The following is a 17955-nucleotide window of genomic DNA, read 5'->3' as shown; positions in this document are numbered from 1 at the left end:
CTCAGGAACTACCGGTCCAAACTGAAAAATTCTTTTTGCGTTGGATAGCCCTTTGTTCGTGGAATGCTATAGGCTATATATCATCACGCTATACCCAATAGGAGCGGAGCAGTAATGTCTTATCTCAGGAACTACCGGTTCGAACTGAAAAATTCTTTTGTGTTGGATAGCCCTTTGTTCGTGGAGTGCCATAGGCTATATATCATCACGCTATACCCAATAGGAGCGGAGCAGTATTGTCTTATCTCAGGAACTACCAGTTCGAACTGAAAAATTCTTTTTGTGTTGGATAGCCCTTTGTTTGTGGATCGCTATAGGCTATATATCATCACGCTATACCCAATAGGAGCGGAGCAGTAATGGCTAAACTCAGGAACTACCGGTCCCAACAGAAAAAATATTTTTGCGTTGGATAGCCTTTTGTTCGTGGAGTGCTATAGGCTATATATCATCACGCTATACCCAATAGGAGCGGAGCAGTAATGGCTAATCTCAAAAACTACCGATTCAAACTGAAAAATTCTTTTTGTGTTGAATAGTCCTTTGTTTGTGGAGTGCTCAAAGTTATATATCATCACGCTATGACCAATAGGAGCGGAGCAGTAATGTCTAATCTCAGGAACTACCGGTTTCAACTGAAAAAATCTTTTTGTGTTTGATAGCCCTTTGTTCCTGGAGTGCTATAGGCTATATATAATCACGCTATGACCAATAGGAGCGGAACAGTAATGAAACATGTTGCAAATCGAGGAAAAATTATTAGTTTTGAGAGCTTCCGTTGCGTGCGCTGCGTAAACGGTTAAAGTTATGCAACAATGATTATGACGGGATTGTTCCTCTTAAAAAGTTCTAAAAAATATATTATAAAACAAAGTCCCCCGCTGCATCTGTCTGCCTGAACGTGTTAAACTCAAAAACTACCTAACGTATTAAGATGAAATTTGGTATGGAGACAGTTTGAGACCCTGGGAAGAACAAGGCTCCCGGGAAACTACTACTTTTATAACGGAAAACTTTAGCCTGAAAAACTTTATAACGCGGGCGGAGCCGCGGGCAAAAGCTAGTTGCAAAATAAAGTACGAAAGTTTAATCCATTATTCGCTAGATGTCGCTACATAATGTTTAGGTAGAGTCCTACAATGAAAATACCTTTCATTTTGAGGGTTTTATTTTAAAAAGTTTCATTTATTATGCAATTAGTATTTACTAAAATTAACCCAAGTAGTTAGATAATATTATTTTTGATGGTAAGTAGGCATCGCACAAAGCACCGGAGTTGGGCGCGACCGCCTCTATTTCAGCTTTTATGCCAGAAGTAAGCATTGAATTCAACTCTTCCTTTATACATAAACCTGAAACGGACTTCTATGATAACAAAACAGGAAATCGAATAAATTAAGAGCGAGTGTTACAATTTCATGTCTATGCAATACTAGATGTTGCTCGCGACTTCGCCCGCGTGATAAGACTTTATCCCTACAAAGTTTCTAAGTCACTATAGAGATACATAGTGATACTTATGTGACGTCAACGCCATATAAATAAAAATTCTATTACTTTCCATGGTAGCAAATTACCGTGATCAAAAGTAGCCTATAAGTAAATCCAGGATATGATCTAACTGTGTGCCAAATTTCATCTAAATCCCTTCAGGAATTCCTGCATTTTCACCTTACAAACATCAAAACACTATCACAAAGTTTCCGATTTATAATAGTTATATTCGTATATATTATTAATTAGTATTAGTAAGGTTAGACGGTGCTTGCGGCTCCACCCATGATCGACATTTACCGGAGTAATATCCCACGGTGTCCTCTTCAGAATAAATACTAGCCTAATCTATGCTCACGTAATGAGATGTTTTCTCATTACGTGAGCATAGATTGATTCACCTTTTGTCAATCATATTCTAGGTTTACTTCTCACAAATAAATTCACATCATTATGAACTTGACCGTTTACAATATTACTAAGATTATTTGCTCATCATCTTACCGACTGCATTCTCCAAGTATGGCCGCCTAATCAAATGTTCTAGTTTCCGTTTATCCAAGTTGGATAACGGCAGACGGGCTTCATCGGGAGCGAGGGTCATCACGTCGTGGTGACGAACTCCAAGTAACAGCAACGATGAACACGCAAGACTTGCTGAGAGATGGGATTGAGCCTGTAAAAAATCTTATAAGTTAATTGTAAATAAGATGCAATCAGATTTATCTTGTAAGTTTTTTAGTTTGTTTTCTTCTTTGTCGTAATCTTCGATCATAATAAGTCGTTAATTCTTTAGGTAAAGATTTATTACTTTATGATTAAAAATAACACGATTAGATTATTGCTCTCACGACTTCTACAAGATATTATGCTCCTGATTAAATTGGACTCGAAAAATATAATGCTTAGACAAAACGGAAAGATGCAAAAGTACATCATATTAAATATGAAAATAAATTATTACCAGCGATCCGTATTTGTACGTAAGAAATATTTCGTATCCATGTGGGTCGGCGTCTACCAGTGCAAGAGCGTTCAGGTTTAACTCGTTACATAATCTACACAGAAGCTGTCGCGTGCACACGTCTGGGTATCCTTTACCCTGTAATAGAAAGCAAAATATGTCTTTTTTTATAAGTGTACTGCACTTGATGGTAAGTGGAGTGGGGTCCAATAGAATGTCGACAGAAGAGAGATGATTACTCCTCGGCAGTCGTCACAATTATGTCGGCCAGATGGAACTAGATATACACAGGCTTGTCCTAGAACGCGACACACTTACGTGGGCCACTATGTCGGGTTTTAACACCATGAGTAGGTTGACGCTATCCAGACTGATATAAAATGTATCCTACCGCCAGCAAAATTTCGACTCATATTTGGTATACTTAATGATGTAACGTTTTTACCATGGTAAAGCACAAAGCAAAAGCAGCGATAGCCTAGTTGGTTGTGGAACGGACTGCCGAGACGAATGTCCGCAGGTTCAAATCCCAAGGGCAACACACCTCTGATTTTTCTAAAAAATTATGTGTGTATTCTTTGCGAATTATCGTTTGCTTTAACGGTGAAGGAAAACATCGTGAGGAAACCTGCATACCTGAGAAGTTCTCTATAGGAATTTCGCGGGTGTGTGTAGTCTACCAATCCGCACTAAGCCAGCGTGGTGGACTAAGGCCTAATCCCTCTCAGTAGTAGAGGAGGCCCGTGCTCAGCAGTGGGCAAGTATATAATACAGGGCTGATATTATTATTATTATTATAAAGCACAAAGAATTGAATTTAGGTACCCTAAAAAAATCTTTACAACACTTATGGCTAATAATGAAGAAAAATAAATCTATACAACACTTATGGTTGGTCCACAACCAGAAAACCAATAAAACAATGTAATACCGTAATAATTATGACTGGTCCCAATCGTAATAACGCTCCTTCATCGAGCAGCTTTTGAAATATGGCATCTTTTTCAACCACAAGTATATACTTAGCAGTGGATTGAAATTTCTTTACACCATTTACATCTTGCGGTATCAATGTGCCTAAAATAAATACGTAAGAGAAATAGAAATCGCCCCTATCAAAATAACATTAAAAATAATTACGCGATGTTTCTAGAATAGAATAAACATGAATAACTGTGGAAAAAATATATAGATGTTTAAAAATACTAAAATTTACTCGCGGATCTGTTAAAATCAAATAATAATAATAATAATTTATTTATTTAAAAAAGTACAGTATTAATACTTAAACTCTAACAGTCTGAGTAGAGCTGTATAAATAATACAATTTTGATAAAATATGGGAGTATCTGTAGCCGAACTAGGAAGAACCTGTATTTCGGTCTACAGCGCTATTCCCCTGGAGATATAATCAATTATCCAATGTTGTCTAATTTAATAGCTATTTTAAAAATAATAAAAATATAGAGCGATAATACAGGAATCTGAATGGTGTTGAATATAAATAGGATCTAAAAATTTTCATAATCAGTTCAATAAATTACTTCTTCGAATAGTATAAACAAATCCAAGTACTTACCACCTGACACCATACAGTCAATAATATTTCCGTCATGGTAATGCAAAGTAAGCGGCCCAGCTATCAATCCTTTAGCCGTTGCTACGATTCCAAGGCTCCACGGAGGAGTCTCCAAAAGGCAACACACGTCCCTTACTGCTATGTCCAGATTAGCTTGACTGCGAAATCTTGATATATTTTGATAGAACATTTCCCTAAAATCAATACATAGATCATAAACCACCTAGTAATGCTTAGAGCTTTATTTCACGCCACGGAGCCGTCATCAGATCAGATACATAAACATAGCGACCTCTGGCAACTGAAAGTCTTCAAATGAAAGAAGCCAATGTTAGCCAACGTGGCCGTTTCAGTCAGTTGACCGATAGGCGAGTAAGTGCAGGTAGCTTACTCATGAACATTTTATTGCAAAAATCGCCAGCATACCATGGCATCCAGATTCATCGCAGAATGCTATGCTTCTAAATTAAATACGTTGCCAAACTGAGTTAGCTATCAATTTAATATTAATTGTTTGGATACGTCGCCATGGCGTCCCGAAAAAAGAGCTTATGAAAAAAAAATATGATACTAATGCACTTTCGTAAGTAGAATATTGAACATTGTTTTCTCGTCAATAATTCTATGAACAAGCAAATATTTAAAATACCTTCGTGTTACGGTTAGTTTCTTAGAAAGTAACTCATGCACTTTCGTAAGCACAAAGACAATTGCATTAAATCTACTTTTATCTTCGCTGCTGGAATAATTTAATGTCGTCTTTTTTGCATCACGAATTGCTTTTAAAGTAACTCTGAAAAAGTAAATGATTGGTCACGAAATAATATATCTTCCAAAATATAATAATGGCTTTTTATATACCTGTCTAAGTCGTAAATACAATTGCTCCATATTCTTTGATTCCTTATAATTAATTTGGGAACATCGCCATTTTCAGCTGTTGAATTAATCTGGGTAAGAATATCTTCTATTTTTTTGATAAACATTTTTCTAGCATCATTTCCTTCCTTCAAAAGTAAATCGGATGATTTTTCTGCAACTGCATTATTTTTCAATTATTATCAAGTTTGGTAGAAATCAAACAAATATTATTTTATTCTTTTGGTTACCTTTACGATTTGATGACTGCTGCAATATTTGCTGAACTTCAGAAAATTCAAGTTTTCTTTCTGGTAGCAATAAATTGCCTTTTTCGTCCACATTCCGATTAATCAGTGCTGCATTTAGAAGTTTATCAATCGCTGATACTAACTTTGGCTCTTGTTTGAACGAAGTTGTCCTATTAAAAACTAATTCTTTCAGCATCGCCGCTTCTGTATTCAATAAATCCATTCTACAAAATAAAAGGTTCAACCATTCATAACAAGAATAATTAACAAACAGACCCACTGGATTTCCATCAAAATAAACCACGGGCAAAAGTGACAATGATCCTTACCTACCTAGTGGCGAGATGTTTATCAACCGCAAACAATAACAGCATCACAAAATGGAGCTCGTAAAGGAGCCACGAGACAATAGGGCAGCTCCTTGAGTGTTTTATGGCAAAGTCGAGCGAACAAGCGAACGGGACGAAATCATCGTCGGTGGCACATCCGATAAAAAATAACAATAGATATAATCGAGAGATAGTCGAGGCAGGCGTCTCGAGGAGCAGATGACACGGCGTGACGATCTCACAAAGGGCGTGAAATGACGTCATAATAGCCTCGAATTATCGCCCCCTCTTGTCTCAGGGCAAATATTTAACAGCAGCCCGGTTTTTGTCCTCGTTCTTCGGCAGGAGATCATAAATAACAGGGTTACGGCAGACAAATGATGCGGACCGTTACCGCAACGCTTTGTTACACTTGACATATTGCAATGAGCTGATGTTTATGTCTTATTATGAATTCTGAGATAACTTGTGGTTGACTTTAGAATTCATGACAGGGGACCACAGGTTGATGTTAATGCACCTTTATCCTAATAGACGTATGGGAGACAGTTATGAGTGTCGTTAAACAAATATGCCACTTAATTATAAAACTTTTATGCCGATATTTTTATAGTTTTTGTTTGCGCAAAATTTTATACGATCGTTTTTTTAATACTAATAGGTGAGAACACTAAATTATTTTAAGCATTTAGTACTTGAGGTGTGAGAAAGTAATAATTGCAAAACTTTCCCATTGCAGTATGTCATGGAACCCCGAGGCGCGTCGATAGCATCAGCGGGTGACAACCCGCACAAATACCATACAAATTGCTCGATGGCTCCTTCAAATTGATTGTTGCAATTATTCGAACCCTTTCGCGAGTCCGCGACCACGGGGAGGTGAGAACGCACTTATCTTTCGCAGCGATCGCCGCGCCGGTACGGCCCAACTCTTTGACTATGGTGTGAAGGAACAATCCTTCGGGTTGCCGCGGGCTGCACCCGGATATTTGCGATTATTTTTTGTCACGAGCTTTAATGTTCCTATCAGTTTGATCATAGTAACGTTTCCTTATTGTGATTTATGATATATAATATTTAATTTTTATATTAACTAGCAATGGTCTGACATAAAATACTTGTCAATAAATTTATATTCGAACAACAAGGCAAACACCGTAACCAAAAATTTTACTCTAGCAAGTTATGAATGATTCCGGAATTATTTTCATAAAATCCGAAAGTAAGTTAATATTATTCATTTTTACCGGTATCGGCTACATTTACTTGTAAAAAATAGATCGCACATCGATAAAATCCCTAGCTATTTAGCAGTGCAAATTGTTTTTACATACAAGTTTCCCACAAAAACGTTGATCTTGAGAGGTCAGTGAGGCGGCAGTAAGCCCAACAGTTATAAAAATAGGAAACAGTGTTGTGGCATTGTGCGTCGACCGTGGAGTGGCGGTGGCCGCTGCAGGGCGCCGCGCCACAATACACCACAATGGGCCACCATGCGCTATCTCGATGGACGATACGTTCCCGCCTAATTGACTGCTCAAATATTATATTTTGTTATTGAATTTTGTAGTCTGGCCGCTATTAATATTTATTCAGCGACTACGATGATGAGATGTTATCGAGAAGCATCGAACTAGTCAGAATACGCATATAAAAAATAATATAACTAATGAAAGGTTGAGTTTTCTAAAAACATGCTAGCTCTGTTACACTGAAAATGTATCTGCAATGATACATAATACAATTAATTTCTTGAAAACTTAGTAAATTGGAGTAATCTTTAACAAATCATCAAATAACGAATCACCCATATACCTAATTTGCATCAAGAAGCCCACATTCCCACACGTAATTCTGCTTCAGAATAGTAACAGTTTCTCACATTCGAGTGGCTACTCGTTGCATTGTGCGCAAAACAATACACAATTGCCACCAAGTTATCGGAATACTTCTTTATTGTAATACGTTTAACATACTTACAAAAGCTTGTAATATTGAATGTAGGATTCTTTGTAAGTATTATTGTTTCTGTTTAAGTGTACCAGGATATATTTCCTTTATTGTAATTGCAATGTTACCTACGTTACGGTAGTAGGATAATATATTTTATATCCGCCCGGATAGCGATCGCCGTACGGTACACAATTTTTCGTTACAACACTTTTTAAAACCCGCCATAGTGGACCACGTAATTGTGTTGTGTTCCGGGATCAGAATGTGTATATCCGGTCCCAATATGCCGGCATAATTGTGTCGACTGCAGAGGGGTAATCATCTCTCGTCAGTCGACATCCTATTGGACCTCACTCCACTTACCATCAGGGGAGATATATATGACTATGAGAGATAATTATGAGAATTTGTTATTGAGGACTTGTGATATTTGTTTGATACCCAAAAAATTAATATCAGTATGATATCAGCAAAATCAAGATACTCTAGAACCCTTAAATTTCTAATCACAGTTTAAGTGTTATCCCAAAGTGTGCGCGTATACTCAATCCCACCCTAACAGTAGCCAGTGAAGAGGCATCCCGCGGCGTCTCAATATTGTTCGTCCTGTTCCCACCCCACTCGACCCTGCAATCTGCAGCGCATTTACATATACAAAGCTACTGTCACATATTAAACGATATAATTACGACCGTTTAAATTTATAGCACAAAACAATGGAACTCGAGTCTTTTCAACCCTTTTGTTTAGTTGCGAACGGCATTGCTCATTTAGGGGATAATTAAATAGAAACAGTTCTCATAATCCACTGCAATTAAAAAATGTTTTTCTGTCCATATAAAAAACAATGCCACGCGTTCCATTCTTTAGTGACCTTTATTTTTATTAATGGTATTTTTTTCGAAATGTTCCGTGTTTCAAAGTTGTTTATAGCTCATGCATCTAACCAAATAGGATATAAACGAAATATGCAAATAAACTGGTACGTAATTCTATTAATAGCTGAGATGTATTAATGAAATGAAAGTTCTTATCAAAATTTATAATTTAAATACTATGTGATACATTTTATCTAACATTTATACTCGAGGAACAGATGTAAGCTGTCTCATTAAAAGTGGCTTAAAGATGTTATGTACCTACGATAAAGGAAACTGACATTGCACTTTGAGATATAAAGTTGTTTTATGATAAACTGCTACTAAACAGCACAACCGGCTTAAGTATTTTATTGAAACAGATTAAGAAAAAAAACGTTTACAAGCATACAACCAATTACATAGATAAACAATTATACTAAATAGTTTCTAAGTCGTATGGGAGATATTTGTTTGCGATATACTTTTTAACAGATATAAACTGCAAATTAGGCGATTTAACCAGTAAAATTTATTTCCTAAAACTTATCTTCCATACTATCATTGCACGTAACTATGATTAAACCCCAAGCTAGCGTATAGCAATCAGGATTATCACTAATCTGGGTCGGCTTAACTTGATCGATACCATTATTTGCTATAGGTATTACACGCAAACATGTTTCTAGCTACCGTATAATAATTAAAATATTAATAGTATTGTAACTATCTAGTCACAACTACGACCACCTGGATTGTAACGTCCGGTATGGCTTTAACTTTTAAATGTTCAAGTAATTTTAACATTATCTTTGAAATCTAGAAATTAACTGTACGAATCGCAGTCACATCACGAAGTCACGACTCGATTGACAGGTGTAGGCGCAGGCGCCGATTTATTCATGACAATTCTATTGAAATAATACGTGTGAATATAATATAATTTATATTCTAAATAGAAACGCTACTACACATATAGATAAACGTTTAATAAATTATAATGTATTGTCATCGTATTTATTTTATAAGGTTGAACTAAACTTACTTCAATCTTTTGCCTTTCAAGTGTCACAAGTGCCGTTTGCTTAAGACAGCTTATAAACGTCAAAGTACTCGTAAGTAGCATTTTGTTGACGAAATAAATACATTTACGTATTTTCAATATTCATCATTTCAGCCGGGAATCGTCCACTGCTGAGTGCTGGGCATAGGCCTCCCCCATAGAGCGCCATTTTTTTTCAGTATTAAAACGCACAAGGTATATAAACTTTTTTAACCAATGAATTTCTTAAATGCGCTTTACGTTTACAAATTGTTTGAAGTAATTGGGCTCTAAAAAATATACAAGTGACATGCGGGTCACCGCAAAATGTATTTTATGCACAATGGTACTCTGATCTATTCAAAATCGAACATGTAGAGATTTCTTTAATAAATTCTATCTAAAGTGGGATAAGAACAATGATATAAACAGCAGAAAAAAACAAGTTTAAAATCCCTCTAATATAAAGATAACCTCTGCAGATACAAAGGTCTTTGTAGGCCTCGCAGAATGTCCCTTATATTCTTTATTGTTACAGGGCCATATTATTACTAGGCCAGAGGTATGATGTCGTCTTTTGTTTAAGTAAGAAGAAAATAGAAACTCACTGTTACAAACAGTTATGGCATAATATATTACACAAGAATAAATCGCAATTTTGGTAGCTATATAAAAATTACACATTTCAATTCTCCACACATTTTAAAAAAAGAATACCAACACGAATTCAACTTGATTACTCTAAATCTTGTTTCTACCAAACTCCGCAGTATACACTAATTAATATGAAATAATTGTAAGGTTTTCTACTTAGCGGATGTACCAAGAAATATTTCTACGACATATAATATTAGCTCATAGGCAAATAAGTAGACATATGGGTATTAAACACAACATAGATGTGTTTTTCTTGTTTCTAATGCTATACAAATTCTGCGTGGACGGCATTAGAAGTCGACTGGCAGGTGGCCCCGCAGCTGCATTCACACGCACCTAGAAACTAAATCTAGACATTTCTACTAATATGGTCTACATAGCTACTACAATATCATTAATATTATACATCCAAGGTGTAACTGTTGGTGCAAATACTCGAATATTTAAATGTACTTTTTAATATGTATCTTACCTCTTAATTAAGCCACAGTCACTTTTCTTTCAAATCAATTCTTAATAAGTTTTTAACTTTTATACACAATCGCCCTAATACTATACCAAAAAGGCGAAATAGCGAAATGCCTACAACGATAAATTTCGTCTGTAACATATATCTGTGGGCTCTAGATAATATCAATATTTAATAAAATGTTGCGCCTTTTTATTAGCTAACTTTTTTGAAATTAGAACGAAGTGATTTTAAAATGTTAAATATTTTTAAACATATAATATGGCCAGTACGTTTATAGACACCAACGTATAAATCATATAGCTGTTTATAAGAATAATATAATTAATTTTTAATAATTTGTAATGAAAAAAGTTTCATCATATTTTCTAAAAACATGATGTTATTTTTAGTATGAAAGTATTCATCTTATCATATAAATCTCGCGAATAAATTTTAATGAAAATAAAATAATACCTAACCTATTTATTTATATTTACAATCTTCATCTCCGCAGATAGATGATTGATAAATATTTTGCAACGATAATTGTATTTAATCTGCTAAATCATAAATCGTTCGGCAACAATATTTATATTTATAATTTAAATATTCTCTTAAAACACCCCATAAACTTAATTACATTTTTAAGTTAATCAGGCTGCTTTGTTGTCTTTAGTCTTTAAAAAAAAAAACAAACTTCAATTGGCGTAAAAATTTAATTAGTAGATAACATCATGTACTTTGTAATAATAATTTGTTTTTTTGTTTATGCCGCAACTGATATATGTTTTTAAATATAAAGAAAGCGATATTGGAATTACATACTTAATGTAAGTAATATTTTTTTTGTTATTTCAGTTTTATTAATATTCGTACACAAAACGAACGTATTCTCTACTTCGAAGTCGTCGCACAAAACACTACAATATATACTATACATAAAAAAAGTTAAACCTTTGATAACCAAACACAGTAAGCCATGTTTTAGTCTATGGTATCGATAATGTCAGAACAATCGATGATCTGAGGGGTTGTTAAGCTCTGCTATTTGTTTAACATTCATGAACTACACCCTCGCACGGTCGCGCCGCGCACTCGACCTTTGCCCGATATGCCACTTACTGCTTACCTACTACGAGTTCATGCTGTTTTACGGAGTAATCATTAAATTAATAATATTATGTTTAATGTTTATGCTGTGTGTATTTCATTAATTTTATATCTTATACTTTTTCACGTGATTATGTTTGTAATAAAAATAAATGTACGTATTCATTTTAGACTGAAAATTACCCAAAGGTGAAAAAATGATTTATTTCGAGCGATGTTTGCATTACTTGGTAAGAATTTTAGTGATTACGTAGGTATATTATTTTCTATATTAACACAAAAACATAATAGAATTTACTCATAACATTTTTGAAATACCTTTACAAAAACAATACTCAAAATCGTTTATCAAATATTGCGGTATGCCGTAAACACGCATTTATTATTAGGCGCCCCGTACCGCCCTCGCTAACTATCGATATGCATTTTTTTATTTGGCGATCAATTGTGTGTATGTCGTCGAGTGTCTGTCGAGGGAGGGCCGAATTCCCTCACACCTCGCGTCAGCTGGCGATCCTCACCCTCCGTACATTCCTATTAACTTCAATTGAGCCCGACAAATTTACATGCACTGCTGGGCTACGAATCAAGCGAGTTATGATTTCATAATTCGCTTTTTTTTTAAATGGAATCTTTATACCCTTCGGTATTCTTTATAACTAAGTATCATATACAAAATAGGATGATAAAACAAAAGAAATCTTTCTAACTTTTTCTTACTTAGGTAATATTACAAAAGCATTTTTTGAAAATGTTTGAATGTTTGGTAAAATTAAACGCCAAAAAACCTTAACGGATTTGGTCATCCAAATTATATTAAATATTGGGCACACAGGTAAACCATGTTCTAGATTAATAATTGAAGCCTACTTTTATCCCAGTAATTTCTCTTTGAAACTAAATAACTGATTTTTTAAATTATTTTTTAATAGATGGCGCTAACGTCGTACCTAACGCGTAATAGATCGCTATAAGGATTTAAGGACTTTGGTAGCGGAAAAGGCTTTTCACGCATTCCTATAAACCGATATAGGAAAAAAGCAAATGCATACGTAACTCATGGAATTTAATTGATTTTATAACAATATAGAATACTCTTAATATGAAATTTATCGCAATATGCCAAATAAAGCTCACTTGTTTTATGGCCACGCGTCAAGCGCCCGTGCGCAGCGCCATATGGTCACGGCAACGCGACTCAAATCGCTATTATATTGCTTTTAATTGATAACAATTTAAATATATTTGGTGATTCACACTTACAAACCTCATTACTATTCATCGAGTAATTATCTAGGTGTTCGCGTTTTAAAAAACGATGTTATCTTAAACACGAATGTGTTTTACCTTTGTCTTTTTTTAGTCGCCGCCAACGTTGAATGTAATGATGCCACTATCATTAATGTTAGAACCTTGCTAATTACTTACAGCTCATATAAGTTTAGCTGGAACATTTTTTCTGTAAATTATCATTTATTAGAACAAGCCAGTGTTGCCATAGGTGTGATAAATGATATTTGTACCTAATAAGTATTTGTACTCTTTTTCCTTTTCAGTCAGGTTAGAAATATCCCGCAACATATGCAAATTGAGTCATGCTCTACATTTGAAATATTTCGTAGCTCCACGATAAAAAAAATATATTCTAAAAATAGCAGAACTTAGAACACAACCGCGACAGTTAAAAAGCAAATTATGACCTATAAAGTCGTTCCATTTTGCGGAGAAATTTTATTATTCAATAAAAATATGTGTTTGCAACAAAGGCACATTGAATCCCTGCGGTTTTCGGCGACAGTAAATCAGGAGCAAGGACCCCTCGGTGGATAGCAGAGGCTTCTTGAACTGTCAAGGACCCGTTGTGGTCACTTGTGACTCTGCCGTGTGCAAACAATCTCGTTTGGTTATCTGAATGTTTGACTGAAGCAGGTCGCGCCCGTAGTCAACTCAGTGTACAAGAAGTACAAATTGAAACAAAATGAGGCTGAAATTATTTTGCTGTATTTATTATTAACTTATGATAATCATCTGCAAGCGTTTCAAATATATCGTGATGTGCAATAAAACATGTCCCCACAATAATTATAATATTAAAAAAGATGTGTGCAATTAGGTAAATAAAACGCGTCGCGTGTCGATCGGTTGAGATAAGTCAATTCACGGACCATATTGCACCCACGTCATTTACATAAATTGTTACCATACACCATACTGCACTCAGCGATATGTTGAAGAATATTCATATTTAAATTTATATTTGCATTTATAAACAGATAGTGAATCTTAAACGGTGTGCAATGATAATATATTACGTTTAATTTTTGATATTATTAATTTTATTTATTTGGTTCATGACTGCTGTATAGCGTTTAACAGTTTAAAATAGTATTTGGCGATATTATTCTTAATAAAAGGTACTTAAGTGTTTTTCCTTAAAATGTCACTGTCAAACATAAATTTATTTACGACCGATGCTAATAAACTGGCTATATCAACTGCTAACTACGCGTTAAGAATTAGAATAAACCAATAAAAATAGCACATCTGTAAGCTTGTGACACAAACTTTATTCTGATTGGTCTATTTTCGCTAAGGACGCAACGGTAGCCGTAAAGATAATTTTTTATATATTTTTTTTTATTTTGTTTATTTAGAAAAATGTTGGTGTTGGAGGCCGTTTTTAATTATTTGGGACCTTTCAATAAATGCGATTTTTTAAAGATGTTTCTAGAAGCAAATACCGGATAAACGGATTTAGATGAAATTTTATACAACTCAATAAGTATAGATCGAATAAAACATTAGTCTAATAATTACTAACAGTAACAAAACATTAATCTGCAATCATAATAAAACGGTTTTATAATGTCCAAACATTTTATTTAATGAACCTCTTAGAACCTAATCGATATGAAATAAGTAAATTGAAAACTAGTAAACTATTGCCATAATTTTATCAATACTACGTAAACGAAAACCGAATAGAGCTAATTAACGTTAACCAATGAGTAATTGTTATGAAAAGAGGCTAAAGACAAAGAGCTTTGACCGCGTACTACCAAATAATCCTTGTACCAGATTCAATGGGCTAATTGCACGGCACGTATGAGATAAACTCATTAACAAGGATAGACGAGAGATTCCGCTGCTAGCGCTACCGAGCTTATCTGTAAGGTCGCGGTCACAGTATAGAAGCGGGGCGTTTTATAAAGATTTAGTTCAATTTAAATCGTTTTAGTTGAGCTAAGACTGGTCGCGGCTAGATATGTGAATATTATCATGTATAATTCACATCGCAATGGTGAATTTCCAATTTTTCTAAATAATAATATTATTCCTGATTCCACAACTTATCCACGGTAGTTTTTCTATTGACTAAAGAACTTAAAAAGTTTGAACTTAATTTGAAAAAATATTTAATGTATAGTAAAATGTAGCGCTAAGTTATATAGGCAGTGTGTATAAAAATATTAAATTCTTCCTCTTTAGAATGCCTGATTGTATAATCAAAAGACATCGATGAAATTTATGCCCAAGTATTTATCCTTAAAACTATTATATAGAGGAACAGCCAAACATTGGTTGAAACACATTGCAACTAAAACCATATCCAATAAACAACCTCTTTACGAACCATTATGAAATGATGCCTTAAAGACAACAAATATAAATCAAAATAAAAAATTCAACAACAATACAAACGCGAAATATCCGCTCCGCTAAACACCAAACCACCACACCTATACACGTACAAAGGCCTTTGACGCATTGGGAGGCGGGTGGCGGGGGCGGTCGGAGGCGGACGAAGGGCGGGCGGCCCGCATGATTGTGCGATCACCGGCGACCCATTTGCGGCTCGTTACACGCTGATAGCACCAAACAAAACACACCCCAAGTAATTAGGAAAAGCCTTTTCCAGATAGCGTAAGCACTGGTGACTTTTGAACGTTCGCGTAAATAGAAATCTCTAGGTTCATATACTAATGTTATTCTTAGACAACATTTTAGCACTTTGTAGGCACTAATTTAATTATGTATTAAACTGTGGAATTACGAACAATTCTTACATATTATAAAACAAAGTCTCCTGCCGCGTCTGTGGCTATATAAAGGCAATAAACTCAAAAATTACCGAATTGATTTGAATATAATTTGGTGTGGAGATCGTTTGAGACCCTAGGTAAAATGTATAGCGGGACTTTTATCCCGGAAAACTCTTTTCACTGGCGAAACCGCGAGTAAAAACTAGTATATGAGATAGTATACAGTTTACAAGAGGACAACTTTTCCATCGTTTTAGACCATTAAGTATTACATCAGTATCTATTAGTTTAATATATTCTTATGTATGTTTTATTATATATGCTACTTTAATTAATTAAGTAATAATTAAATATTCTCATGTATCTTGACTTATCATAAGTGCAACTATGTTCGCCTACGTGATGAATAAAGCATTTTATTTTATTTTATATATTGCACATAGTAGAAAAGTTAAACTATTTTACTACACATTCTAAGGCAAGAAAGTGAAATTTTATACACCATAAACATAGATAATACAATTGTTTTAGAAGAACGAAAGGTGCGCAGTGTTTACGAGCTGACCGCAGTCCATGGGCCATTATGTCTCTATGCGGTTGATTTATATAAAACATAGACGATGGATCTGTAGGGTAGTTTTTATAACATATTTAGCTAATATATACTAATATATAAAGCTGAAGAGTTTGTTTGTTTGAACGCGCTAATATCAGGAACTACTAAACTGATTTACATTTTTTTTCACTAATAGGAAACAACAAAACTTTTTAACAAAAAATAAAACCGCTTTCAAAACCGTTAAAAACCAAAGAACTCGTATAGAGTATATAGGCAATGTTAAATTAATGTTTGGTTTATAGTGGTTTTTGAAGTCGGTGTTTTTTGAGTATTTATTTTTTGCTTCTTTGTGTTAGTAATACCAAGTCATGAGACCAAACGGCAAACGCCCTTTCAATCATGAAAAGAATTTACAAAATCAGTCGATGCCTCTTCGAGTAACTCCTTACTGTTAAGGAGTTGTGCCTTCCATCACCAGCTTAGCTACATAAGATGATGATAACCATACGCAAGTACTTAAGTTAAGTACTTCATACAGTTTGCGTGTGGGCCTATCAAATTTGTGGGTCGCCCTCGATTTCTTCAGGATCCAATCATCAAATCCTGACTTGATGACTATGGGACCAAACAAACAAAAAAATAATTTTGAAAATCAGTCTACAAATGGCGGAGTAATCGCGTAACACACACAAAAAACAGTCTAATTGAGAATCTCCTCCTTTTTGAAGTCGGTTAAAAAGTACATAATTTTGCATGTACTTATGTTAAATTATTGGGATTACCTATATGTGAAATTTCTGCTTTGTGCCTCTCCCGTCAAAATTTAATAGAGTGCCCCCCGCCTGAATGTAAAGCTGTCTATGCGCTTGATCTTTATTACAATGCTACTATTACTTAATAGAAATACGAAAACTTTTCAATTTCAATATAGGTATTAACGCTTTCAAGCCACAGCAATCTACATCATTTCAGATAAGAGTTAACACTTTTCAATACACCTACTTTTTTATTTTTTTCTGCTAACACGTGCGTATTATTGTTTTTACAAAACATATAAATTACGATAAGTTCAAAGATCAGGTTTGATATCATTATATCTAACCCCATGTAGGGTAGCAAGATGCGGCAACTGGCATGCGCCGGGTGTCGTATCATACCGGACCACCTGGGATGTGGACAATAACGCACCTTTATGTCACGAGCCTACGTCGATGAAGTGGAAATATATTTAATCTATACTAATATATAAAGATAAAGAGTTTTGTTTCACCCGCTAATCTCAGGAACTACTAAAGCGATTTTGTTTTTTTTTTATATATGTAGGAAGCTACATTACTTCCGAGTGTTATAGACTATTGTTTATCCTACAAAAACTTATTCACGCGGGCGGAGCTGCAGGCAAAAATTAGGTTTATAACCGAAATTATTTTAAAATACAATATCTCAACTGTACAAAATTCATATTCCTATATTTTAGATTCGATGTTTTTTTCTGCACAACTTGATTATATATTTTCAAAATCATCATTTACTGTGATAATAGGTTTGTTAGTGGCTTAATATTCTTCGCATTGCGTAGGGTTCTGGTGGAAAGTGTAACGGTATTGTATCGGCAAGTTTCAACGTCAATCAGTTGATGCGGGTTCACAATTAGAAGCACGTGCCGTGATGGGAAAAACTTGATGCGAATACAAATAAATTCTCATATAATGCTATTTAAATATCACGTTTATTGATTAGGACTTTTTTGATGAGGATTGAGTCTCCAACGCAATTTCAAGAAATACTTATTTAGTTTTCATTAATTG

The 17955-nt window shown here is 34.6% G+C and overlaps 1 protein-coding gene across 2 annotated transcripts in view; it reads right to left on the bottom strand.

Annotated features, from left to right (window-relative positions):
• Positions 1-1180: 1180 nt before the first annotated feature.
• The window catches only part of LOC115451631 (meiotic recombination protein SPO11), a 37648-nt gene continuing 20873 nt past the window's right edge, over positions 1181-17955 (bottom strand). Inside the window, exons 2-9 of one of the 2 annotated variants that reach the window (XM_037442027.1) lie at positions 5147-5370; positions 4899-5076; positions 4687-4830; positions 4038-4231; positions 3390-3535; positions 2459-2596; positions 1999-2170; positions 1181-1352 (exon numbers count right to left, since the gene is read on the bottom strand). In XM_037442027.1, the coding sequence (XP_037297924.1) occupies positions 1213-1352; positions 1999-2170; positions 2459-2596; positions 3390-3535; positions 4038-4231; positions 4687-4830; positions 4899-5076; positions 5147-5369 (1335 nt within the window). In that variant the 5' untranslated portion in view covers position 5370 and the 3' untranslated portion in view covers positions 1181-1212. The remainder of the gene's footprint in view (positions 1353-1998; positions 2171-2458; positions 2597-3389; positions 3536-4037; positions 4232-4686; positions 4831-4898; positions 5077-5146; positions 5371-17955) is intronic. The other variant, XM_037442029.1, reaches the window with a different exon arrangement.

The sequence above is a fragment of the Manduca sexta genome, chromosome 23 (assembly GCF_014839805.1).
Source record: "Manduca sexta isolate Smith_Timp_Sample1 chromosome 23, JHU_Msex_v1.0, whole genome shotgun sequence".
Classification (NCBI taxonomy): domain Eukaryota; kingdom Metazoa; phylum Arthropoda; class Insecta; order Lepidoptera; family Sphingidae; genus Manduca; species Manduca sexta.
The sequence above is the reverse complement of the archived record's forward strand: the minus strand, read 5'-3'. Positions and strand labels throughout refer to the sequence as shown.